General features: G+C 40.7%; 1 protein-coding gene across 1 annotated transcript in view; it reads left to right on the plus strand.

Annotated features, from left to right (window-relative positions):
- Positions 1–587: 587 nt before the first annotated feature.
- Positions 588–27,874, plus strand: part of LOC124259456 (sentrin-specific protease 1-like) — a 36,385-nt gene continuing 9,098 nt past the window's right edge. The window contains exons 1-16 of the mRNA XM_046693594.1: positions 588–751; positions 2,251–2,318; positions 5,489–5,700; positions 7,107–7,149; positions 8,554–8,699; positions 9,602–9,744; positions 10,710–10,927; positions 11,638–11,689; positions 12,465–12,530; positions 13,097–13,181; positions 13,692–13,724; positions 13,894–13,990; positions 14,864–15,006; positions 17,473–17,676; positions 19,850–19,929; positions 20,994–21,072. Of these exons, the coding sequence (XP_046549550.1) occupies positions 10,897–10,927; positions 11,638–11,689; positions 12,465–12,530; positions 13,097–13,181; positions 13,692–13,724; positions 13,894–13,990; positions 14,864–15,006; positions 17,473–17,676; positions 19,850–19,929; positions 20,994–21,072 (870 nt within the window). The 5' untranslated portion in view covers positions 588–751; positions 2,251–2,318; positions 5,489–5,700; ... (2 more) ...; positions 9,602–9,744; positions 10,710–10,896. The remainder of the gene's footprint in view (positions 752–2,250; positions 2,319–5,488; positions 5,701–7,106; positions 7,150–8,553; positions 8,700–9,601; positions 9,745–10,709; positions 10,928–11,637; positions 11,690–12,464; positions 12,531–13,096; positions 13,182–13,691; positions 13,725–13,893; positions 13,991–14,863; positions 15,007–17,472; positions 17,677–19,849; positions 19,930–20,993; positions 21,073–27,874) is intronic.

Consider the following 27,874-nt stretch of genomic DNA (forward strand, 5'->3'; position numbering starts at 1 on the left):
CATCAGGCCATAATCTTGCATGATTTAAAAGTGTATTATAACTTAACAAGTCGGAGAGAGTGATAATTCTACAAAATGACCCCATGAAAATTCACTAGCCAGTTGGGCTAGTGACTGTGGAGATTTACTGGCCCGACTGGATTTTACTAGCCACGGGCTAGCGGGCCAGTGGCTATTTCGCACACTGCCTGTAACTATAGTCTAAGTAAACTTAGGCTCAGTATTATTCGTTACATAACTTTTCTGGAGTCTCAGTATAGCAGTGTACCGAATAATACTGCGCTTAAGTTTACTTAGACTGCCTGTAACTGCAAACTAATGTTACTGATTGTTTGACATTTTGAAACTGATAACTTCTCATCAGTGTGTTTTAGTTACGTCTAACTCATTTAGAATATGTTTTGTGTGTCATCTACTTTGATAATAAACTAATTACAATATTAACCGAGGTTCACTGCGATAAAACATACAACAATAAAACCAATATGAATTGTGGAAATATATCCGATTGAATCACAAAGAAAACTGTTTAAAGGGACGTAACTCTGTATGCTCTTTTGTAAAGAAAGCCGACATTTAAACTTCCGGTTGCGCTCGCGCGAGAAAGGGATTTTCCATGCAGTCTGACACCGTACACAATACAAATGTTCAGTTCAGTGTCCGATAAGATAAAGTCGTTTATTTTCCAACCATCACACGAGGAATCAAACCTCAGTGTTTCAAGAAAACGCAAAAGAATTACGGATGAAACGTAAGTGTCTGTTGTCTGCAGGTGTCAATAAGTGTAGAAAACACCATAATGAAAACAGCGCTGTTTTCCCCTAGTTTGTAAACATTACGCCGGTCATCACTAGTCTTCAAAAGCATTTCATACACTCTAGCTTGTTGTTTCCGATAGGTTTTCGATTACACACCACTTGGATTTCTTTTAAATAGAATTCTGTACACTGAACATATACCGCTGAAATGGGATACGCAATTTTTTTATTACCCACGTGAAATATTATCTTCTCTTTTATGTCGTGCATTCTTGAAATATTTAAAATCTCCATCGTCTGTAAGCACGACTTCGACTTCGTGAAAGTAATTGAGTAAATTTAACTGATCAGTGATATCAAGAGTTACATATGTAACACACGATGAATCAGAGTACGGATTTTTGATATTTTGGTTGTGTTGATATTCATATCCTATTAGCACCCTGATTAAAATGACAAATATTGTTCGAACTGCAGTTTTTCAGAACTCAGGTTACTACTTGAAAGTAAAGTAGGTAAAACTTTACTATGGATGCTTTACAAATAATTAGTCCAGTTTGAAGATTGGCACCTGACATTTTACACTTTTGAGCACTGTAGTCACCTTTATTCTCATGAATTGATTAAAATGTTACATTTTTCTCAAATGGTTTCATCAGAATTATTTGAACTAAGAATGACAGCAATCTCTAAAAGATCGAAACCACTAGGTTGTATTTCACTTTCATCACTTTGAAAATAATGTTCTGAATTATCAAAGGATCATGAGAAAACTTACCAATTGCTTAGCCTGATTATTTTTCCAAACTCAAATATTGGAAATATGTTTTAACATATGTACATTCAACTCTGACAGCTTGACTGAGCCATATGACTCATGTGCAACCTTTTATTAAAACTGCAAGCTAAGTATGGTATGTGTAATTGTCATGTTTTGGGTCTTCATCTGTGGGTACTTCAAGATTATTTGATAAATGTTTGATATCCAGGGTGCAACTTTGTTTTGCACCTGGTTCAAGTTAAATCAAGTTCCTTAACATACTCAGCATACTTAATCATAGGCGGATCCAGAGGAGGTGCAGGGGTGCGCACACCCTGTTTGTCTTGAAACTCTCTGGAAAACGGGTAGTATTGAACTCTGCACCCCACCCCCTTCTCAAAAAGCTGTATCTGCCCCTGGCCCTAATTGATGTCTTTATACAGTTAAACTTTGGTCTCTCTTGGCGTTCATATTTCATATCTCCACCTTCAAATCATGTTGATAGTCATTCTAAATTCATCAATTTACATATAACTTAATAAAATCAAAATATGAACTTACCCCTCTTCCGGCAGTATACTGTTTTTTTGTCACAAATTGACTCCTTGATATTTCAGAAGTCATAGGTTGTAATGAGTTGAAAAGCTTTTACTGTTGTTTTTTGTTTTCAGGCTGTTTTTTCATCAACTTTTGTTTTTCTTCATTGCTAAACATGTGTGCACTTCGTTTCAGTGATGGTCAGGACTCCGATATCGAGATTGTTGAAGTTAAGAGACCTAAAAAGGAATCCACAAGCTCATGTAAGTTTGAGAGTCACTTTTTGTGGTTCGTTGTAGGCTTATAATGATGGTTTTATACAGTCAAATTCAGTCTGTTAGTAGTGTTATTTTGTGATAGGCTGTAGTGGTGGTCTGATTAATTGAAATGATCAGATTGGTCGCCATGATTAACTGAACGACCAAGCAATGGATCATGTTTTCTCATAATAAAACGCAAACAATTTTGTAACACTGGTTTGCATTAACAACATTTTTCACAAGGTTGATTTAGTCTGTTACATTTCATAAGCACTACAAGCTTGTTCCTTGTCATGATTGAAGTTATCTTAAAGACTCCAGGAAATTTATGTTCCTAACATACTAGTCATCCTTTAAGATGTGAAATTTGTAAATGCATTTTGTGCAATTTGAAAAAAAAACCCAAAGAACTACACGCTTTTTTCTATGTTTTTTGTTCATTAGCAAACATAACCAGGAGAATTTGATAAATGACTCTAGCCAATTAGTTGCAATGAACCAATCATCAATTGTGAGATTTTAACCAATTCCCAACACTAATAGGCTGTAATGTAATGGTAAACCAATAAGTTGTTTCTGTATTCCAGGTTTTTGTATTGGTAAACATCAGAAAAGATCCGAGTTAGAATTGGTGTTCAGCAACCCATGCTTTTTTTAAGAGGCAACTAATGGGATCGGGTAGTCATGGCTCGCTGACTTGATTGACACATGTCATCATATTCCAATTGCAAAGAGTCATGCTCATGCTGTTGATCACTGGATTGTCTGGTCCATACCTGGGTTATTTACAGTCCGTCGCCATATCACTTGAATGTTGCCAAGTGCATCCTTAAACGACAATGAAACAAATACTGTAATTGTATATATTTTCACGGGGTGCCATTTTCTTGGAAAGTTCACAAAAGACCTGTTAGCACAGTTGTTTTTTCATGCATTTCAAACACCGAGTGATGGTATCCATCACAAAGTTTTCACAACTGATTGACATGCAGTGATCAAAGCTAGTCCCCATAACTAAATCGTGTTAACTAAAACAATCAGACAGAGGTGGGATTATACTTCAGCTATAGTCAGCTATCAATTAAGTGACAAACTGATAACAAACATTTGCTGATTGTGATGGCTATTTCTAGTAAACTCGTATATGCCTCTATTCCTTTATATATTGTTTTGATGTTATCTGATAGAATAAAAAAATTGCATGTTGTTCCTACTTGAGTATTTGTCATGACTGACCATGAATATTTCGCTTGGTATGATTATTGACGCACAATCATTTTGCGCTGAAAGTGTGAAAATTAATCCCAGGCGAAAATAACTACGATTACACTACAGTAAAACGTTTTGGAAACTGATACAGAATTAAATTATGAAGCAATACACGGAGAAGCATATTGTTTATCTTATTTCATCAGTGTGCAACTTTAGCCCCTAATCCAGTGCATTTCCTGTGAGTCTTGTAAGCTCTGCTGTGGAAAATCCATACACTATCAGATGAACATATATGGAAACTGATGTCAAGTATCAGGTTGATCAGTTACGGTTGAACACCATTATATCAAACTTTCGTATTTACATACCATATTTCCTCCAATATGCGCTTGGTCTCTAATAAGAGCTGGCCTCCAATAAGCGCCGGGGGTAAAGCAACTGTTCAAGAACTAAGCGCCAGGTCTCTAATAAGCGCCAGTTGTGCCACATGTTTACAATGGAGGTTTCAAATAAAATACAAATGGAGAAAATATTTATTTCCATTGAAACTTTACGTGTCGGGTCTTAAGTGCGCCAGGCCTCTAATAAGTGCCGGGTGTCTAATAAGCTCCGGGTCTCTAAATAAATTGAAAAAATAAGTGCCTGGGCACTTATCAAAGGAAATGTAGTAGGTCCTTTTATGTCAAACTTAAGGTTGTCTTGAAGTTAAGTGTTTGGTCTCTGTGTATTCCTGCTTTATTCATGATTTTTCATTGTTTCGAGCCTCAGTTAACTCCAGGTATTTATAGGTCCTTTTCACTTCAACACAAGGAAGTTTGACAACAGTTCTCATTTTTGGTGTGGAAAATATTGTCATTGTACCATGACACTCTAGTTCACCTGGACAAGTAGTTGACTCTAAATTGATTTTAAGTGTCTACAAAGTGATCTACTAACACGACTAACCAATAGTGGTGTAACGATTCATCGATAGTATCAATGTTTACATCGTCAACTACGCGATACGAGTGCATCGATACAAAACACATTTGGGCAATATATCAGGATATTTATATCGCGAGGGTCCATGATACATCGATGTATCGCCACAAGAGACGATATATCCCGATACAACTTAAATACTACTTAAGTTGTAAGGAGTATTGCATTAGGAATAGGAAAGGAGTCTCTTTGAAGTTCTTCTGAATTTTAAAAACAAATTGAACTTTAAAGGAATTTGTTTGTGTCTGTTATCTCTGTTACATGAACAAAGGAGTTGGTGTATAAGTCACAGAGTGTGAACATTTTACAAACTCTGTGAACTGAGAATAATTGTCTTCAAGTAATTGAAATATGCAGATATGTTTTAGTTGTTTGACAAATAACACTATTTATTTACAACTATGAACGATGTCTTAGCGTTGTTAAGAAAGAGAACAAAGAGAAGATAAAATGTAGAAAGCAGACTTAAGTGATTGTGAATGCTGATATAAATTACATTGAGTTGTTTGTGAAAGCATTGGTGTAGAAACACTTCAGATTTATATATATTAGATCAAGGTATACTGAATATGTTTGACTTTCTTAAGCATTAAATGCTGAAACTTTATTAGATGAACAGCTTTTTTAAGTGTGTGTGAATGGAACACAAGTTCTGCTGTATAACAAATACAGTTTCAGTCATTTTATCTATCATATCTGTTATCTGTTAATTGTAGAGTATCGGGATACGTATTATATCGCCACCATTGTATCATGATGATAATCGTCTCGCAGGTTCCTTGCCAATACTTTCATGATATATCGTCTCGCCTCATTTAACTGGTATCGGGATATATCGTCTCGCCACTTAGGCCACGATACACAGCTCTACTAACCAAAGATTGCTCTCAGCAGTCATGAATCCTATTTCACACCATCAGACTAATAATGGCTTGATTGTGAATAAAGAATAATATTTTCTTTGTTTATTTTTGGTACAGTCTGGTCTTACCTGAAGCTACCAGTCAACAAGATGGCCCAGTGGGTTCGGCAACGAGGATCGGGCAATTTCTCCACAGAGTTTGGTGTGCGTGAATTACCAGAAAACAGCCGATGGCGCCAGCGCTAACGACCACGTCACCAGGAGCAACATCCAGCAGTCAGGCCAACTGTCAAGGTGCCAACAACCAATGGAGGCTCTGTACATACTCAGGTATGTGTGCCATGAGAAGGTTACCATGGTTACCTACCATTCTTTATCAGAACAGGTCCTCCTTGGGGTACTTATAAGCATTTTTATGTCCATTAAAATTTTCTATGACAGTTGTAACTATAGTTTTGAATAAAATGTTTACAAAACAAAAACAACCACCCCTGCAGGTCACCACAGCCAAGAGAAGGTAACTCTAACCCACAACCTCGTAACTCACTTTCCATGCTGTCGTTCACATAGTGAAGATGTGCATACTGTCCTGTAAACTTTTTCAAGTTGAATTCCTAGTAAACAAAGATGAGTGAGAAAGAAACATATAATCGCATGGGTTGGGGTGGTGTTCAGGGCGACCTGTAGTCTCTGGATAACGAAGTCACAACCTACTGGAATTGACAGCAGTCAGGTTGGAGTTCGAGCCCGAACGCCAGGACTCGAATTACCTTTACGGCCAGACGTTCTCACTCTGAATGGGACACCACACCTGAATCCTCGGATTCACTGGGTGGCTTGGCCACTGTCGGGTCTAACCTCCAGACACGCGGAATTCCTGCAGCTGTTGCAGACACAATTCTGGCTTCGAGGTGGGATTCGACACCCATTCCGTGTGTTGATAGGTGGGGCTCGCTGATGTGCAGATAGGGGATTTCAGAATCCCTATTCTGCAGATTTAGTTCAGATATTGGAGTAACTTTAACCCCATTTTGGAAGAGAGCCTTGTGGCTTCCACCATTCGCAGGTTGCACCCGATGGTGCTCTGCCAAGGCAGTACCGTCTCGTACAGTGTTTCGTAGCTGGCATGAACAGGCAGGGCTCGATTTAGTGCTTTGTTACTTGCACGGGTGCAACCCAATATTACAAAGTGCAACCCGGTATTGGGACGGGTACCAAGGCCCAAGCCATTACCCACCCGTCCCGTGTATCCCGGTTACCCGTCCCAGCTCTAGTGTCATCACGTTCTATTTGTATCCCACTAACCCCCTTTTTAGTACATGTGCTCCAAATAAGGTAAACTTCGTTTTTACACATTTTTGACAGAAAAATCATTAAAATAAATAAATAAAAATAAATAAGAATAATGATAAATCAATCATATTAAATGTCAGGTATTCATGAATAAATATTCGTATTTGATACTATATATTCGTTAGACAAAATTTTACGTCATAGTGTATTCACTGCCACCCTATTAGACTGTATTATTATTTAAAAGCGATGTTTAACCCAACTCACTCACTGAAGCTGCTGCTTCTATATAAGAGATATCAGAAATATTACACTTTTTCAACATATATCCAGGGTTTTCTTGGATTCACTGAATTCCATATATTTCATGATATCAATTCTCACTTCAGTTTTTTTCGAAGATGCCTTCTAAGTTAAATCTTTGCATATCCTTTTCCTTCCAGATTCATGGTAGACCACCTATCCACACAGACATAGCTGCTTCGAGTGAGTACAATGATTGGTATCAACAGTTATCACTGTGTCATTATGAATGACAGGTCTTCTTTAGCCCCTGAAACTAACTTTTCATGCAGACTCAGTTTTTTTCAGAAAGTTTGTGTATGGCATTGAAGGATTACGTGTATATTCTTGCCAAAGACTGTTGGTCAAATGTTCAAGTTTCTGGCACATTCAAATCTGTATTAACCTTGATAGCTCCAATCAAAATTCATGTTTGATGGGGTCTTGAATAATATGTCCCACAGCCTTTTACATTCTCGTTGTATACATGGTAGAATTTATGGATAAAACTTGCTCTGGTTGTTCTGTTGAACTGTCACGCATTCATTGATCTGTTGCCATGGTTAGCCTTTCCATGACATGTCAAACTGCTTCAACAGTCACAAATCCCTTAAACTGTTATGCATTCATTGATCTGTTGCCATGGTTAGCCTTTCCATGACACATTCCTTCAGCAAAGACACATTCTTTCAAAGGACAAACATTCCTGAAACATGTTCACTAGTAGCACATTCCTTTAAAGTTTAACAGTCACATATTCCTTCAGATTCTTGCAACTGACACACTGTGCTTTAGCTGAGATATGTTTCTGGAACTAACATGCATACCCTCAACTATCCAAAATTCTGTCAACTTTCGAACATCTATTTAGACATCTTGAACTGACTCACATTCCTTCAACTCACATTCTTCGAAATTGTGACACATTCCTTCATCCAACATACATTCCTTCCACTGTCACACATCCCTTGAACTCTCATATGTCCCTTGAACAGTCCTGAAACATGTTTACCTACAGCACATTCCTTGAACATGTTGAACTGTCAGACATCCCTTGAACTGACACAGTCCTGAAACATGTTCACAAGTAACACATTCCTTGAACTGCAGACATCCCTTGAACTGACACAGTCCTGAAACATGTTAACAAATAACACATTCCTTGAACATGTTGAACTGTCAGACATCCCTTGAACTGACACATACCTGAAACATGTTAACAAATGACACATTCCTTGAACTGACACAGTCCTAAAACATGTTAACATATAACACATTCCTTGAACTGACACATACCTGAGACATGTTAACAAATAACACATTCCTTGAACTGACACATACCTGAAACATGTTAACCCACAACACATTCCTTGAACTGACACATACCTGAAACATGTTAACCTACATACAACACATTCCTTGAACTGACACATTCCTGAAACATGTTAACAAGTAACACATTCCTTGAACTGACACATTCCTGAAACATGTTAACCTACAACACATTCCTTGAACTGACACATTCCTGAAACATGTTAACAAGTAACACATTCCTTGAACATCTTGTCACACATCCCTTCAACTGTCGCACATTCCTTCATGATACAGCCTGCAGCACACCTGTGAATGAGACTCCACGTGTGAATGGGGAGCAGAGCGTCCACCACCAGGAGGTCCAGACTGACCAGCGGTTACCCCGCCGTCGCCAGGTCACTCCATCTGTTCGCAGTAGAGGCCTCTTCACAGCCCAAGAGGTAACAACAGTTGTTTACCATGTATTTGTTCATATCCTTTAACACCCAAAACAGAGGTCCAAGCAATTGAAACCAGTATAGAATACAAGGGTACCCTTGATAGTACATCCATTTGTAATTTACATGTGTCAGCACATGAAATGACAGAACTTATGAAACACCTCAATAAAATACCTCAGTTTCATATTTTTTGCTTTCAAAATTCTTCATTTATATTTGTGCAAACAGGTGCAAAAATAAGACATGATTTTCAGAATACTGATGTCACACGTATGGAGAAGTTAAGGGACAGTTCATAATTTATGACAAAGGGGAATGATGATGATTTTAAGGAGGGGGTGGGGTCACCCATTTTGTTCTGTGGAGGTAAAGGGGTATATCAATTTTCTACACAAGTAGTGGGGGTAAGTTTGTCAGAAATTTTGTACATTAAAATGTTGAAAAATTATTTGTAAAATTTATGGGGAGGGGAGTCATTGATTTTGTACATGACATGCAGGGAGGTCACTTACTTTGTACATAAATTTTAGGGGGAGAGGGGGTCATTCACATTGTACATGCTTCTCCATAAAATCATCATTGACACCCTACCCCCCCCACCCCACCCCACCACCCCCTAGCCATTAATTATGAATGGTCCCTAAGAACCGTAACTGTGGTCCTGTTGGTTGGCTGATTAATAGAGGAGTCGTTGATCTATATGTTACCAATTATATGGTGACATAATTATATGGTAGCACAATTATATGATGGCACAATTATATGATCGCACAATTATATGATCGCACAATTATATGATCGCACAATTATATGGTGGCATAATTATATGATGGCACAATTATATGATGGCACAATTATATGTTGGTAGCTGTAATTGAAAACTCAATTTGTTCAAACTTCAGAGTGTTCGTCTGGATGAAAAGAAACGATATCGTGAGCTGCTGCAGACGTTTGCCCCTTCTGTTCGGTTGAATGAAGAAAACCGAGATAAGACAGCAGACACTTCATCTATCAGGACGAAGATACCCTCTACCTTCGATTTTGGGTAAGCTGTATCATGTTTTTGGTTATGTGTTTTGAGACTGATGATTCAGGTCTCAAACATTGAAGGATTGACTGAAATAATACATGAAAAATAACAAATGAGAAATTTTATGGCAAACTGGTAACTGTTCCTCATGAATGCGTACAATCCTCTGCATACAATTTTTCACTGGGAGTCCAATGGTTGAAGCGTTCACTCGTCACACTGAAGACCCGGGTTCGATTTCCCACATGGGTACAATGTGTGAAGCCCATTTCTGGTGTCCCCTGCTGTGATATTGCTTGAATAGTGCTAAAAGCTGGGTAAAACCATGCTCACTCACTAACTCATTCAGGAGGTACATATATTCTGCATTTCTGGTTTTCATATCTTGTGTTCTTAAATTAAGCAGTATGGTGGCGCATTTGCAGTTCAGCCAAAAATGTGCATCTGCAAACACAGAAAAGTAATTATGCTCAATCTTCTTACCCTTTTTGGTGTCTTCTAATTTTGTATATTCTAAAATATTTCAGCATGTCCAGAACCTCTTTATCACATTCGTGTGTATGAGAGTTTAGTCCTCACTTTTACACACACATCATGAAGCCATACTAAACAGGGTACTTGAGGTTGACTTAAATTATGCGGAAAGTAAGACAATCTTTCCTGACTGAACATATTAAATATATTTGTTCAGAATAATCTTCTTATCAGTGGGAAAAGTAAAAGATGTTGAAACACAAAAATGTCATACATGATTAAAGCTTCAATAAATGTTGCTAGAGACTTGGAAAAATGTTTTAGTGTCTAATATATGTTAAACATATCAGGGAATTCATGTTCATTTTATTTGTGGGAACAGTGTTTCACTGATGCATTCAAATACAGTCCATGTCAATAATAAAGAAGTTCAAATCTATGAAATTTACTTTTTTATGTATTTCATGTCAAAATACCAAATAAAGACATCTTTTTGGGGTTGCTAGGGGAAACAACAGTATCCTTGGTCACAGTTACCTTGGCAACGACGGTGTGTTTGCCTCTGAGCTGAAGGTCAAGTCCCCTACCCCTCGTCCCACAATCTCCAGCACACTCCTGACCACGCGGAGGAAGAATGCCCTGGACGTGTTCCAGTCAACGCCATTGTCTCGGACAGGCAAGGAACAGAGAAACATGTCCAAGCTTCGAGTTCACCAACAAACAGGTAGATTGTTATTCATTATCATTAACAGACAGATGGACTGTTATTCATTATCATTAACAGACAGGTGGACTGTTATTCATTATCATTAACAGACAGACATGTAGACTGTTATTCATTGTCATTAATAAACAGGTTGACTGTTATCCATTATCATCAACAGTCAGTCAGTCAGTTATTCATTATCATTAACAGACAATTAAACTGTTATGATCATCAGCAGACGGATATACTGTTATTCATGACCACTAACAGACAGGTAGATCACTCTATGATCAACTGATTGACTGACTGACTGAGTTTGGTTTTACGCCGCTTTTAGCAATATTCCAGCAACATCACGGCGGGGGACACCAGAAATGGGCTTCACACATTGTACCCATGTGGGGATTCGAACACGGGTCTTCGGCGTGACGAGCCAACGCTTTAACCACTAGGCTACCCCACCGCCCTCTCTATGATCAACAGACTGATAGACATTTGTTCTTGATTATCAACTGACAGATCAGCCATTATTTATGATCAACAGATAAGTGGACCATTATTCATGATCAACGATCACTGGATTGTCTGGTCCAGACTCAATTATTTACAGACCTCTGCTATATAGCTTGAATATTGATGAGTGCAACGTAAAACTAAACTCACTCACTCACGACGGATTCTTATTTATATGTATATTTCCTTTATCAATACGTTTGCATCCTTCACAGTTGTGATTCCCGATGAGAAGGATGATGAGATCTCAGAAAGGATATCGCCCAGGTGAGTATACTGAAACTTATCACTAATGTTGACGTATAAACATCATAATCATAATAGGCCACTGTGTTGATAAAGCCAAGGCAACACAGGCTTGAAATGGCCTTGAAGTGGTAGATCTGGCCTTGGAAAGGCTATCATCTTGAATGTGCCCAGAAAAATGCTTTAAGTTGGGAGGTCCAGCCTTCAAAAGACTTTACATTTTAGTGTGCACAGAAAAAAAGCTTTTGTAATGATTATTTCTTGGTGATGATGTTGTATTGGAAAAGATTAGTCTGGAACTCAGTGGATGAATATCGTTTACAGTGATGTTTGGACTTTTGTTCGAATATTTTATCCATGTATTTGAATGTTAACAATGATTAATGAAGTTGTTCTGACAGTGAAATATTAACATAATCATGATAATGAATTTAGAAAGCAGATTTAGTCCTTAATTTTAGACTTGTAACACATGTTCGCTGACTTGAAAAGATCTTTAACAAGGGTTAATGAAGATATTCTGACAATGAAATACTATTAACTATTACGAATTTGAAAGCACATTTAGACATTAAATTTGGACTTTAAATGTATGCTTGCTGCCTTGAAAGATGTTTAAAATGTCTTGAAGTTGGTGCTGCAAGTTTTGTTTTCATGTTTTGTTGTCATACATAATGTCTCAATACCTGTGTCAGGATGTGTGTTAGGTACAACATTCCTCATTGTTTGCAAGAACATACTGTATGACAAGCCTTCGATGGTATGAGATAAGTTGAAGTATGTGTTGTGTTCACAGTTTGGAGAAGACATCCCATGAATTCAAGACGTCACCGTACGCCAGCGAGGGATGGATGGAGGACTTGTGAGTTGAGTTACATTGTTCATGTTCACCGATGGATGGGTGGGTGGGTGGATGGATAGATGGATGGATTGAAAGGTGGGTGGGTGAATGAATGGATGGGCGAGAGGAGAGAGGGAGGGAAAGATGGATGCGAGGGAGGGATGGTGGGTGGGAGGATTGAGGGAGGGATGGGGGAGGGTGGGTGGGATGGATGAATGGGTGGGTTGGAGGAGGTAGAGATGGGTTGGTGGAAGGGATGGGTGGGTGGGATTAGGAAGGGTGGATGGATGGGTGGGTGCGAAGAGGAAGGAAGGGGTGGGTGGGAGGATGGAGTGATGGATGGATGGGTGGGTGAGGGAGGGAGATAGAGATGGGTGGGAGGAGGGAGCGGTGGGTTGATGGGAGGAGGGAGGGAGGTAGATATGGGTGGATGGTTGGGTGGGAGGAGAGAGATAGAGATGGATGAGTGGGAAGAGGGAAGGAAAGATGGGTGGAGGGAGGAAGAGATGGGTAGCTGGGGGGGAGCAATGGATGGGTGGGTGGGTAACATACTCACTCACTCAAGACTCCATGCTTTCTTGTTGTAGAAAAAATCGCTATTCAGCAGAAGCAAGAGAGAGGAACCGGAAGATCACTGAAGCAGAAATAATAGCCAAAGTCCATGAGGAAAGGGTATGTTACTATTAGTTTCTGGCCAAACACCTTATGTGTTAACATATGTTACAAATTTGTCGTGGAAGGTCAAGTGATTTCAAGAAGACTGTAATACTGTGTCGTATATGCATAACAAATCCCCCAAAACATCACAAATTGCAAGGTCTGTTGCAGCTCTAGTTTAACCTTTTTTATTTGTTTACTGTTATATATTAAAGAAACTGAAAGGCTTTTATACCTTGTTAAAGGATATTTTTGTTTTATATATGTGGTATGTAAGTTGTATCTTTAGTGAATTTGTTTTCATAATCAGTTGCTGTTCAAACCAGTAAACAGTCATTAAATTTGAACCAGTTCTCTGTATTGATGATATTCTAAGGGACTCGGGAAGGGTTCAAAGGAAAATTAATAAATGATTGTTTAGCAGCCCATTTGTTGTGTCTCCAGTCATATTTCAGGAATGTTGCTAAAACCATACTCACTTGCTCATTTACTCTAAAATAATCTTTTCATTTATTTTTTTTTCAGAGAAAAGAACGAGAGGAGAATTTGGAGAAAATGGTAGGTCAGAAAATGTGGAACTTCTTTAATTCGTATTGAAACATTCTAAGTGTTTTTTACCAGAATGATCTGCTTGTGAAGTATATATTTCTTATCACATGAGAAGATAATGTGTAATGTCTGTAGACCTACTCAGATTTTGAAAACTTCTCTCCTCCTTGTGTTGTAGATTAAAGAGCGGATGAGGCTGGAGGATAAGGAACCTCCAGTATTAGAGGAACCACCGACCCTGGAACCAGAAAAGGAAGAGGAAGAACGGTTACCAGGTTAGTAAATAGTCATCCGATTATCGCCAAGGTCCCAATCCACACTGTGTATGTACCATTATGACACATTGTAACTCTTTACTTTATCATAGGCTTAAAGGGGCTTTGGAGTAGCCTCGTGGTTAAAGTGGTCTCTCGTCACACCAAAGCCCTCAAGTTCAACTCCCCACATGGGTACAATGTGTGAAGCCCATTTCTGGTGTCCCCGCGCCGTGGTATTGCTTTAATATTGCTAAATATTGCGTAAAACTACACTCACTTATCATAGGCTTACATTATCATTATGCTTTGTGCATATTGTCCAAGGGATAACATTTTAGTAAACTAAACTCAGGATCCATTCCCGTAATTTTTTGCAAACCAGCCTCAATGCTGGGTTGGCAGTGTCCATCAACATGGCACCCTGTCCTGTAGATCAGAATCGTGTTAGGGACAAATTCAGTTTTGAACCGACTGGCACGCAAAAGAAAGCCCGTAAGACACCCTTAAATATCTTTGATGGAAAGACTGTCTTCATGTTCATTAATAACTTGCGGTGGCTTTGGTTTCTAAATTATATGAGGTACCTCCCTTTCCCATGTGTTGATTGGTTACGTCAATGAAAATCAAGGGCAGGTAATTTTCGAGGAATGGTGGACATTATAGGTTTGCCGATATGCGAGCCCTTGAGAAATAGAGGAGATGATTATATAATGAGGAAATGAGGAGTTTGACTTTAGAGAAACTCTGCACCTTACTGCACTGGGATGTAGAAAATTTGTGTATCTAAAACTGATTGCAGATATTTCAAAAGTTGGTACTACTTAATAATAATTTAAGAAATGCAATACATTATTGATACAACAAATTCTAAATGAAGTCTCTTTGTTCAAGACATCACAAGCGATATGGAAAATATCATCTCCACTGCCATAAAAGGCTTTCCTCCGGACCAGGTGCTGGTGGAGGGCTACAGGCTACAGATCACACGGAAAGACATGGCAACCTTAGATGGCCTGAACTGGTTGAATGATGAAGTAAGATCATGAAGATGACTTGAAGCTTTGTTACTAGCTTACCTCACATTTCTACATCAGTTAGATGCAGCGGTGAGACTGGGATATTGCTGTAGTTTAGGCATTTGTTTCATCGCGGAAGGTCGCGGGTTCGATCCCCGACCGCGTCATACCAAAAGACGTTAAAATATGGTACTTCTTGGTCCCTGCCTGGTGCTCGGCATTAATGGGTACATCAAGGACTGATCGGCTTGGAGTCAGTATAATGTGTCGGAGTGGGGTATTCATGCTTCACTGCGGCATGGTATCTCAGTGGGCTAGCACTATAAAACAAGTCTGGGCTAGTACAAGCAGCCGCACATACACATACACACGCATGCACGTTGTCATATGAGCGCAATATTCTCCAGCACGACGTTAAACCTAATTTCACCTCACCCTTTTTGTAAGATAAAAGGATCATGTGTAGGAATTGTCATTCTTTTGAGAGTCTGGGGCAGAGGTGTATCTTAATGGTAAAGGATCTGCTCGTCACGCTGAAGACCCAGGTTTGATTACCTACAAGGGTATTATGTGTGAAGCATAGTGAGTGAGTTTAGTTTAGTTTTATGCCGCACTCAGCATTATTCCAGCTATATGGCGGCAGTCTGTAAATAATCGAGTCTGGACCAATCCAGTGATCAACAGCGTGAGCATGGATCTATGCAATTAGGATATGATGACATGTGTCAACCAAGTCAGCGAGTCTGACCACCCCATCCCGTTAGTCACCTCTTACGACAAGCATGAATTACTGAAGATCAATTCTAGCCGGGCTGAAATATTGCCGATGCGACTTAAAATCATAACTCACTCCCTCTAACCCGGATCTTCACAGGTTACATTGATTAGGGATGCGTTGCAAGTCGGGAATTGCTTAGAGTAAGCAAATGAATCACTTATCCTGGGCTTGCAACAGTTTGAAGCGTTTCTTACTCTTCCAAAATGGTGGAGTGATTACTGATTACTGAGCGATTACTCTTCACGGGTCCCATTGTATGGGACAGTGGGGTAGCCTAATGTTAAAGCATTCACTTGTCTTGCCAAAGGCAAAGGTTGTATTCCCCACATGTGTGAAGCCAATTTCTGGTGTTCCCTTCTGTGATATTGCAGTAATACTGCTGGAAGCAACATAATACTCACTCACTCACTCACTCACTCACTCACTCACTCACTACTCACTCACTCACTCACTCACTCACTCACTCACTCACTCACTCACTCACTCACTCACTCACTCACTCACTCACTCACTCACTCACTCACTCACTCACTCACTCACTCACTCACTTCATTGTACAAACCGCCTCCGTGGTGTAGTGGTTAGAGCATCCGCCCGGAGAGCGGAAGGTCGCGGGTTCGATCACCGACCGCGTCATACCAAAAGACGTTAAAATATGGTGCTTGTTGGTCCCTGCCTGGCGTTCGGCATTAATGGTTACAACAAGGACTGATCGGCTCGGAGTCAGTATAATGTGTCTGAGTGGGGTATTCATGCTTCACTGCGGCATGGTATCTCAGTGAGCTAGCACTATAAAACCAGCTTCAGTCTGGGCTAGTACAAGCAGATACACATACACACGCATGCACGTCGTCATATGAGCGAAATATTCTCAAGCACGACGATAAACCCAATTTCACCTCACCTCACTTCATTGTACACAATTCATTTTAGAAACTGATCAACAAATGTAATTGGTAATACAAGACACTTGATATGGATGTTCAACTTCTTTATTATCTACACACGTCGTTTGTTGAAGTTGCACATCCATATCAAGTGTCTTGTATTACCCTACCAACTTCTTAATGCCTATCGAACATCTGAAATGCATTTGGGATTACCATTTATCAGTAAAGGTCATATTCTTGTATTTTGGTGGGCGGTTTCCCATGATCTAACCCACACACCAGCACTACATGAGCAGCACACAAGAATTGGGGTAACCCTAACCAACACGGGTTCGAACTCACATGGGTACAATGTGTACATCAGAAGCGTGATACTGGAATATTCAGCGTAAAAACCTCAGTCAGTCAGTCATTCCCAGCCACCAAGTCTAACAACTTGTTATCTAGCCAAGTACTTTTTGTACACCTCTGATAAGTGCAAATTGACACAGCTCATATGGCTGCAAACTATGAATGCACAATGCCTTTTAGAACGAGATCAGTGTACTTATACAAAGAAAGCTTAATCCCTTGTACAACATTTGTTAGGTTTTACCAAAGATGCTGGGAGGTGGAGTAGCCTTGTCATGCCAATGACCTGGTTTCTATTCCTCATATGGGTACAATGTTACACCCATTTCTTGTGTCCTCCGCCATGATATTGATGGAATTTTGCTAAAAGTTGTGTAAAACTGAACTCCCTCACACACTCACCAAAGATGTAAATGTCAGAGACCTGGATCTAGCTTGAGGTATCAAGTCATCTTTCTCCCACAGATCATCAACTTCTACATGAACATGCTAACAGAGAGAGGAGAGCAGGAGGATCGACCCAAGGTGTACGCCTTCAACACATTCTTTTATTCCAAATTAATGAATGGCGGCCACTCAGCAGTGAGAAGATGGACAAGGAAGGTGGATGTCTTTTCACACGACTACGTCCTTGTTCCAGTTCATCTAGGTGTACATTGGTGTATGGCTGTAAGTAGTTGTTATGGAAACAGATGCACAGTTGCTGATGTTTTGTAATTGTTCCGGTTCATCTGGGGGTTCATTGGTGCATGGCTGTAAGTAGTTGTTAGGGAAACAGTTGCACAGTTGCTGATGAAATGTACTTGGTTTGAGAGTGGGGGTTCAACCATTGGTGTATGGTTGTAAATAGTTGTTAGGGAAACAGCTGCACAGTTGTTGATCTGGGTGTTCATTGGTGTATGGCTGTAAGTAGTTGTTAGGGAAACAGCTGCACAGTTGCTAATGAAATGTACTTGTTCCGGTTCATCTGGGGGTTCATTGGTGCATGGCTGTAAGTAGTTGTTAGGGAAACAGCTGCACAGTTGCTGATGAAATGTACTTGTTCTGGTTCATCTGGGGGTTCATTGGTGTATGACTGTAAGTAGTTGTTAGGGAAACAGCTGCACAATTGCTGATGAAATGTACTTGTTCTGGTTCATCTGGGGGTTCATTGGTGTATGGCTGTAAGTAGTTGTTAGGGAAACAGCTGCACAGTTGCTGATGCATTGTACTTGGTCTGCAACAGTGACAGTGTTTTTCGAGACGTTTTTTTAAATAAATTCCATAATTATTGTCCAAATTTACCAGCTGTCATAATGTAGTCATTACAACCACCAGTGGTGTAAACTGGTCATGTTTACTATGTTTGAGTGGGGATGAAGGAGGGGAAATGCTTCTAAAGTGGCTTTGCAGAGTTGCATCCCTTAGGAATGCCAGGAACCTAAAGACCTGGGTTCGATTCCTCACAGTCACATTGGTACAATGTGTGAAGCCCATTTCTGGTATCCCTCACCGTGAAGCGGTGTAAGACCATACTCACTCACTCACTCATGGGTGTCATTAAGTCACTTTGTGCTGACCTGTACTTGTAAGCTGTCACGCTGTATCGTAACTTAAATCCTGTTCAAAGCGTTGTCACTCACTGACTTGGTTTCATGGGCAGTCTAAGTAAATTTAGGCTCACTATTAATTGCTACACTGCTATACTGAGTCTAACAAAACCTAGTAGAAGGTCGCGTCAGCTAACCTTTGAGCGACCTATGACCGTCAAATCAAACGCGAGACGGCCGAACGGATTTAACCAATCAGACAACGACTACTTGTTAGGGTTTGGCGAGACTTACAAAACGGTTTTTTGGATTTTCTCTTCCCTGGTCGCTGACACTGATCTATGAACATACGAAAATCCGCATAAAACACAGATATTTGACCTGCAGTATATACGCTTATGGGTTTCTAATGACATGGTTACTATAATCTTTTATTTTTGCAAGATGACATCCTTGAATATTGACAAAACAGCTATTTTCAGCGACTGTTTACTCATTGCGTGTATCACTCGGGAGCGATCGTGCGGAAAATAGCATTTGGAATCGTTCGAGTTTTTTAGGTAAAGGTTCAAACGGTATGTGCGAATGTTAACTTTCGCGATTTGGTAAGCTGTGTTCTGATTGGTCAGTCCAAAAGGTTAGCTGACACAACCTTCTACTAGGTTTTGTTAGACTCAGTACAGCAGTGTAACGAATAATACTGAGCCTAAGTTTACTTAGACTGTTTCATGGGATATCTGGGGGCAGTGGGGTAGCCTAGTGGTTAAAGCGTTCGCTCGTCCCCCCCAAATGCCTGGGTTCGATTCCCCACATGGGTACAATGTGTGAAGCCCATTTCAGGTGTCCCCCGCCATGATATTGCTGAAATATTGCTAAAAGCGGCATAGAACTCAACTCAATCACTCACTCACTCATGGGATATCTGAAGTACCCCAATCTTAGAACATCTGAATTCAGAGCATTAGGGCCCTTATTCTCAAAACGTTCGTAACCCTAAGAATTCTTAACTTTGATTATATCCAATGTGTTAAGAATGGGCTAAAGAAATTTGTAGGGCTACAAACGTTTTGAGAATAACCAGCCAGATTATTTGTCTCTGCTGATAGACATTAAGAGAATCACCATCGATTATGACTTACATTTTGTTTTCAGAAACTATATATGTTTTAGTTAATACAAACAATCTTGAAAATATTTATCATGTTTTCTTTTATTATTGGATGATAATATTCATAACATTTGGATTCCAGTTGTGTGTCGCGTTAGAGATACCAAGTGTTTTAGTACTGTCATACCACCATTTCTGTTTTTAGGTGATTGATTTTAAAAAGAAGAAAGTCAGCTACTTCGACTCAATGGGAGGCAGAAATGTACAGTGTTTACAGGGATTGAAGTAAGTTTGTTCAGCATTGTGTCTGTGGAACAGAAAGGGGAAGTTAAGAGATAGCCATAGTGTGTATTCAGTATAGAGCAACCTGACCTGTTGTATAACAACTCGGAACAAATTTGGAACAGTGCTTGAATGGATGGAAGATGCCTAGTTATCAGTCACCTAAACATGTCCTATAAAATCAATATTGGGGGGTAGCCTTGTGATTAAAGAGTGCACTCGTCATGCCCATGACCTGTATTCCATTCCCCAATTCTGGTGTCCCCCGCCACGATATTGCTGGAATATTGCTAAAATCAGCGTAAAATCATACTCACTCACTCACTCACTCACTCACTCACTTAAAAAAAATGAAACAGTTCATAAACATTTGGGGCTTCTTGAATCGACTGTCTGGTGTGGCGAATTGTCACGTGGTAGGAGTACTCTTGCTGACTGCATTCAACTAACCATGAGAGAGTGGGATAAGTTATCTACTGATGACTTGTTTGTAAAGCTGTAGCTGTTGTTGACATGCAGAGATGCCAACCTCTACGATTTTATTGTAGTCGCTACGAATTTTAGGCTCAAACTACGCCAATACGATTGCATTATATATTCTACAAAATTTGAAGATCATTCATTAAAATTTGAATATACAGACAAAAAACTATATTTTCGTCGATGAAATACATTTTTGGACTTCACTTATCTTCCATTCATCAAATACAATGACATACTTGAACTGGAATCAGTAACAGTGCGATTTGACCCACTTATTGTGTATTGACGGAATTTGACCCACGGAAAATGACGATCCAATCGGAATGATTTAACCACGTGACCGTTCCTTTCGTTTGATTATACGAATCCGGTATGTGAAATTAAGCTTCACTCTTGATTAGTGTTGTATTATCTTTCTAAGAATCCATCGTGATTTTATGTATTTAGTTGACTACTAATTTTATGGTCAAACTACTAATTCTGATCCTTGAAACTACTATTTGCAACACTTTGGGGTTTGCATCTCTGGACATAGTTGGGCATGTACGAAACATGATCTGAGATGAGTTTGTGTTTCTTCTCAGAAAATACCTTGCCGATGAGTCAATGGACAAGAAGAAACAAGCCTTTGATTTCACGGGATGGGAATTACAAATTGAGTCTGTGAGTAGTTTTTTTTTATTTCTTGATTTCATGTTGATCCCCTGCAATGTCATGCCAACAAACTTTAAAAGTTGGTACTTATTGTTTCCCTGCCTGCTGCTGGGTGTTGAGGGGATAAAGCAAGGATTAATCAGCGTATCCTGAATGTTGGGTTACAATAATAACATGTCAGGACTTGATGTATTGTTCAGTATATTCAGTGAAAACATACCAAAGGAAATTATTATCCCCGCCCCGCAGTGAGGGATATAGGTTTGAACTCTGTCCGTCCGTCCGAACTGATGGGAACTGATTTTCTCAGAAACTGTTATAGATAGGGAAACCAAATTTGATGTTTTGGGGACATGAATGCTGTGATGGTGTTCGAAAACAGAAACCGTATTAAGATTTGTTACAGAGTTATGGCCCTTGTCATGCATTTCTTGACTTTGTGCACTGTATCCCCAATGGGGACAGATTTTCTCAGAAACCGTTATAGAGAGGGGAAACCAAATTTGATATATTTTTCCTTATCCTGACTCATGCTCTTTTGCTTGTCTTCTTCTTCTTGCGAACATAGTGGAACACTTGTATCTCCTTATTTGAAGCTCCCTTCAAAATAAAATCACTAATTGGTACTCACCAAGAGTTGCTCCCCTTTGTCTCCCCTGGCGGGAAAGGTGTCGCCACCCTCTGGCCATGTGCTTCACTCTCTCCTTCTTCGCCCAGTGAGCAGGATGTGAGAGCGCCTTGTGTCTCCTTACACACCATATCCTTTGATAATCTCTTAGTTTTTACCTCTCATAGGTTACTATAGAGGTATAGCTAGTATCCTTTACTATTTGTATTGATTAATTATCGTTATTTCTACTGTTTATTCAACGTGTATTCGTGATTGTTCAGCTAGCTTTTTACGTTGATGAAAATCTATACGATTTGTAGATTACGTTTTCTGCCTCCGATCCACATGTAATATGCCCTAGTTGTTCTACATGTATGCGCTTAATTCACGTTGCAGTTACTGCATTAATTTATCTCATTCTGCATTTAATAAATATCATCTTTGCGTCTTAAGACGTGCTGCAGATAGATCACGCAAACAAGGGCAAAACATGGCAGAGAGTCCAGATATTCCATCCAGTCAGCTGCTAGCGATCGACCCTCTCCCGTCTGGTGTTCTGCTAGAGACCCCTGCGGCAGAGGAACGTGGGACGCAGTCCGTTACCTCGAAGAAACGACCGCCTCCCCAGACATCCCGCCATTGCAGACCAAGTCTAAGAGGGCCTCATCGCCGCCTCAACGCAGGATTGAGGACACCCAGGGCAGCAGACTTCCAAAGGGAAATTCACGAAGACAGCAAGAACTTTCTCAGCCGAGATCGTTCCAGCAGCAGAATTGGGCCTCTACGATGATCAGCCGATAATCATCCCGACTTACGCAGAAGAAGCGACCCGGTGTCAGCGACTGTGACTTCTGCAGAGATCACCATGCAGCCTGATGCTTCTACACCGGCGCCAGGCGTCATTGATGTGAACCCATCGCAGAGAAAAGGCGCGCCGGCGACTTCGTCACAGATCATCCCAGAAGACATGATGCGGCAGTTTATGAACGAACATCATGGAGGACCACTACAAACTGCGCAAGCAGGGTCCGAAGCCAGCGAAGGCTCCAACGTGAACAGCACCCCAGAGGCACCCCGTCCAGCGTAGCAGCCAAGACGATGTCACCTTCGCGAAGGAAGTCCCGCACCACCTTGACGAAGGACCTAGATGTACAGCCAGCGCGGCGAAGGTCTTGGAGAGATCATCACCATCTACGATTTCATCTCTAGATATGGACTCAGACCATCAGACATCACGGAAGCCTTCGCGAAGGTCATATCATCGATCCCCCGGACCGGACGCAAATGAAGCATATGATTCCAGATCCTCATCATCTAGAAGAACATCGAGGGACTGCCGAAGAGCTTCGCGAAGCTATCAACACAAGTCTCCGAGAAGATCATCCCATAGACGATCTCCACTTCGTTCATCACCAGGCCGATCACCCGTCAGATCTCCACATAGAGCGGCGCACAAGTCAACTAGATCGCCACAAACCTCATCAGATATACAGACAGCTACGCGCCAGTCGAAGAGCATCTACAATTTGTTGATGATGATGGTTTTGAGGATGATGGAGGAATCATATTTTCTGATGCAGAATCACGGTATTGGATGGTCAATAACCTAGATCTCACATCACCATCTAAAAGTGGCAATACAGCGCAGGACGTATTTGATGAAGGAAGATGATCCAGATGCAATCACTCTACCCCGATCGAATCCGATTGCGGCAGTGCCACAGAACCTAGATGCAGCTTTCAGAAAGCTCACGAAAGTTCAGATACCACATCTGCCCAACTTTCAAGCCAAGAAGTTCTCCACGATAACATGGACTCCTTCTACAAGGCCCAGGACATCGATGAGAACTATAAGATCATCAGCGATGTAAAGAACAAGATTTACAAGATGGATGATCGCAAGTTGGCTCATATAGAAACCATGGACGAGGCGTATGTTCTTTGGGTTAAATAGATCTAGGGCCGATCAATGAGACTCTTATTACTAGATTCGGGATTCCACGACGCGGAAGATGATAGAATGATTTATTCTGCCTTACTTATGCAAAAGAAAGATCAGCAGTTTTTAACGGATCATCTTACATCTGTTTCAGCAGCACTGACCTTAGCTTCGTCGTCAAGGCCTCCTCAGCCTCCTGTAATTGGGGAGAACTTTACAGCCCCACTTTATACAGCCCGTGAATTGACAACATCCATCTTTGACGGAGAAACACAAAGTCGCCAAGGAAGTCTCTAAGGATTCCAGGGAAGTCCTTATGATTAGATCGATGGACACACTAGCCAGCGTCATTCGTCAGACTTCACAAAGATACTCAGGCAGATCTAAGTTCACGGGCCTACAAAGAGCAAGAGACAGGAAGATAGCCAGCTCTAGAGGTAAAGATTCTTTTAAAATTAAGCCCATATGGCAACCTATAGAGGAGGATCAGGAAGAGGCAGGACACCCAGAGGTTCCCGCAATTATAGGCGCTGAAACACAGGTTTGAACGACTGGAGTCTTCCACCCCCAGCCATTCCAGTACAGCCAGCTCAAGTGGGTGGACCCTCCAACTACACTGGGAAAACTGGGGAATATTGCAAGACCCTTATACGTCTCCAACATTCTTCAACACGGATTTTCAGTATCCCTCTACAGGCCAAGCCTCCGCTGACAATCAAACCCCCAAGTTCGATTTACAAAGCAACAACTACCAAAGATAAGAGAGGCTGTTTCATCACTCCTATCCAAACAGGCCATAGAAGTAATAGATCAAGCAAGCGTCGAACCAGGTTTCTACTCCCCAGTTTTCCTAGTTCCCAAGAGAAAACTCCACGGAGAAATACAGACTCATCTACAACATGAGCTTTTTCAACAAGAACTATCTACGCAAACCACGAAGTTTCGCATGATACATTTACCTCAGTTACGCCAGATGATTAGATCCTATGGACTACATGGGCAGCATAGATCTACAGGATGCCTACCTGCACATCCCCATTCATCCCGATTCCAGGAAATACCTACGGATTTACTCTAGAAGGGCTACATTACCAGTGGAAAGTACTCCCCATTGAATATCATCAGCCCCTGGCTATTCACGCGAGGATAACGAAACCGATTATCAAATTTCTACATCGTCAAAGGGCTCATGAGTCGTTTTACCTCGACGACGGGATACAAGTAGATCAAGATCCACTCGCGTCTCAAACTACAGTTAAATTACATCATAAAGCTACTAACACAACTAGGTTGGTTAGTAAACTTTACGCAAGTCGGACCTAGTACCATCGCCAAGACCTGCAGTTCCTAGGTATTCGATTCATCACAAATCGCATAACCGTATTATGGTACCAGAAGACCGTTGGCTCAAGATACAGCAGACCATTCCACCAGCTCTACTCTCTCCGTTACCACTCTGCGACAATGGCAGAGCCTACTAGGTCTTCTCACATCAGCCCAAGACATGACTGTCACAGGCAGATTACAGTTACGTCCCTACAGGTCCTCATCAACGCACATCTCAACTGATGTACAACCATTCAGTCTACACGAAACATCTCAGACCGCATCTACTATGGTGGACCAAGAAATCGAATGTCTGCGAAGGGATTTGTTTAGCAGAGCAGGAATACAAAACCCATCTGTATGTAGGCAGCGTCACTCCAAGGTTGGGGAGCTCATCTCACCAACCACACGATATCAGGGTTATGGAATCAGCAAGAATGCAAACTCCATATAAACAGTCTAGAAATGAAAGCTGTAATCAACGCCATTCTACATTGGAGCACATTTCTACAAAATCGCAGCCTAATGATCCATACAGACAATTGACAGTGGCGTTCTACATAAACAAGCAAGGCTCAAGCGAGATCGATGAACCTTTTGAACCTAAGCTTTCAACTGTTCGATTTAATACAAGATCTAAATCTACATGTCAGAGCAGTGCACATTTCGAGCCAGAAATATACTAGCAGGCGGCTCTCTCGGCCTCATCTACCATCACCGACAGAGTGGATGATCAACAGGAAATTTTGCACAGATAATCAAGCAATTAGGGCCGCTAATAGACCTATTCGCCACGCCGATTCAACAATCAGCTACCGACATTCGCGTGTCACCAGTCCCAGACCCCAAGCTTGGCAGCGGACGGCTCTAAGTCTATCATGGGAAGGCCTCAATGCGTCGCAGTTTCCGCCCGCCAGCAATAATACCTCAAGTATTACAGAAAATCAGACAAACACAGAGCCTACCATAACTCACTTTGGTGCCCTACTGGCGGCCAGAACGTGGTTTCCCATACTAATTCAAGAAATCGGTCAACCAACACTGGAGCTACCCAAAGCGGCGCAAACCTGTTAATTCATCCTCACACCAAACAAGTGCACGGAAACCCAGCAATGTTCCAACTACTGCGTATGGACTGTATACAAATGTGTTTAAACAAGAGAGGATATTCTGCCAGGGCGGCAAAAGCAGTCACGCTTTGCTTTACGTTACTCAACTCAGAACTTGTACTCTACGACAAGTGGCACAGTTTCAGAAAATTATGCAACAAAGAAAGGGTTTACAGCAAGAGAGGCTTCACAACCTCAAGTGGCAGACTATTTGTGTTACCTACGCCAAAACAAACATTTAAAAGGTTCAACGATATCAACATATCTTGCAGCTTTTAGTTCTGTAATCACCATGAGAGCGGTGTCAAATTGACAAGATCTCCAGAGTTACTGGCCTTACTAACGAGCTTTCGATTGGAGGACCAAAGCGAAGTTCCACGCCCAGCTTGGGATCTGAATGTAGTGTTACAACACCTCACGCAGTGAGGTCTATGAACCTTTGGAATCGACAAACTTTGAATTTCTCTCACAGAAAACACTGTTTCTGCTATCGCTAGCCACAGCAGCAAGAATGTCTGAAATTCACGCTCTGGATTACGAGAGGATACAGTTTGATGACAATCATAACACAGCGCACCTCGGATTAAGATGGGATTTCATCGCAAAAAATCAACTGCCAGGTCAACCAGACAGATTATTCCACATCCCGGCTATCCTCTATTCTCGGATCACAAGATACACAAGACCTATCACTGTGTCCGGTAAGAGCTCAAAGTTTATTTGACGATCCAAAACAAGGAGAAGATTTCTCAAACGTTTATTCATCCCCTTATCGCCTACTGAATCAAACAGAAGTGTCACGGACCACAATATCTATTTGGATAAGGACTGTCACAAGTGCCTACAAGGCAGCAGGCTTGGACCCACCAACAGCATCAAATCCACATGAGATCAGGGCACTGGCCTCTACCCTCGCCCTACACGGTAACTGTTCCTTGAACACGATTATGGAAGGATGCTATTGGAAATCTAACATGGTATTTGCTAATCACTACCTAAGAGACATCACTACAGAAGATGTCTCTGGCATTCACCATTTCGACCACTGGTCCTCGGCTCAGCAACTGACAGTCCCTCGTGAGGCGTTAAAATATTATCCTCACAAGATTAATATGTATTTTATACATACTCATCTAGCTTATAACTCTACGGAGTTTTAGGGCTATGTATATATGTTCAGCTTAAGTATTCAACCTTAAGCATATACTTTGGTATAGTCAATTTCAGTGCCTCTATCAGAGTCACCTATATATATATATATAATTTATATGTATTGTTCAATATATTCATAATGTAATTCCCTTTAATGGCTTTATATAACCTATGGTTTCTTTATACAGGAAACATCCTAAATCTAAGACTTCATGAAGTTCCGTAGGGATATTACAGTATATCTATACAAAATCACTAATTATAAATCCAAAGTATTCTGTTACCCACCTCCGTTCAGTAGGATGCTACAAACAAAAAGAGCATGAGTCAGGATAAGGAAAAGATGTAATTTTTAGAGTAAAATTGATATTTTATACTTATCCTGACTCATGAGGTTAGCTCCTCCCATCCTCCCCACATAACACTTTGGATTTCCCTGTAAATTCAAGTGTTGGGCTCGCTAAATCAGGAGAGAGTGGAGCACATGGCCAGAGGGTGGCGACACCTTTCCCGCCAGGGGAGACAAAGGGGAGCAACTCGTGGTGAGTACCAATTAGTGATTTTATTTTGAAGGGAGCTTCAAATAAGGAGATACAAGTGTTCCACTATGTTCGTAAGAAGAAGAAGACAAGCAAAAGAGCATGAGTCAGGATAAGTATAAAATATCAATTTTAC

This window comes from Haliotis rubra, unplaced genomic scaffold (assembly GCF_003918875.1).
Source record: "Haliotis rubra isolate DU_JTF1 unplaced genomic scaffold, ASM391887v1 Scf721, whole genome shotgun sequence".
In the NCBI taxonomy this organism is placed as follows: Eukaryota; Metazoa; Mollusca; class Gastropoda; order Lepetellida; family Haliotidae; genus Haliotis; species Haliotis rubra.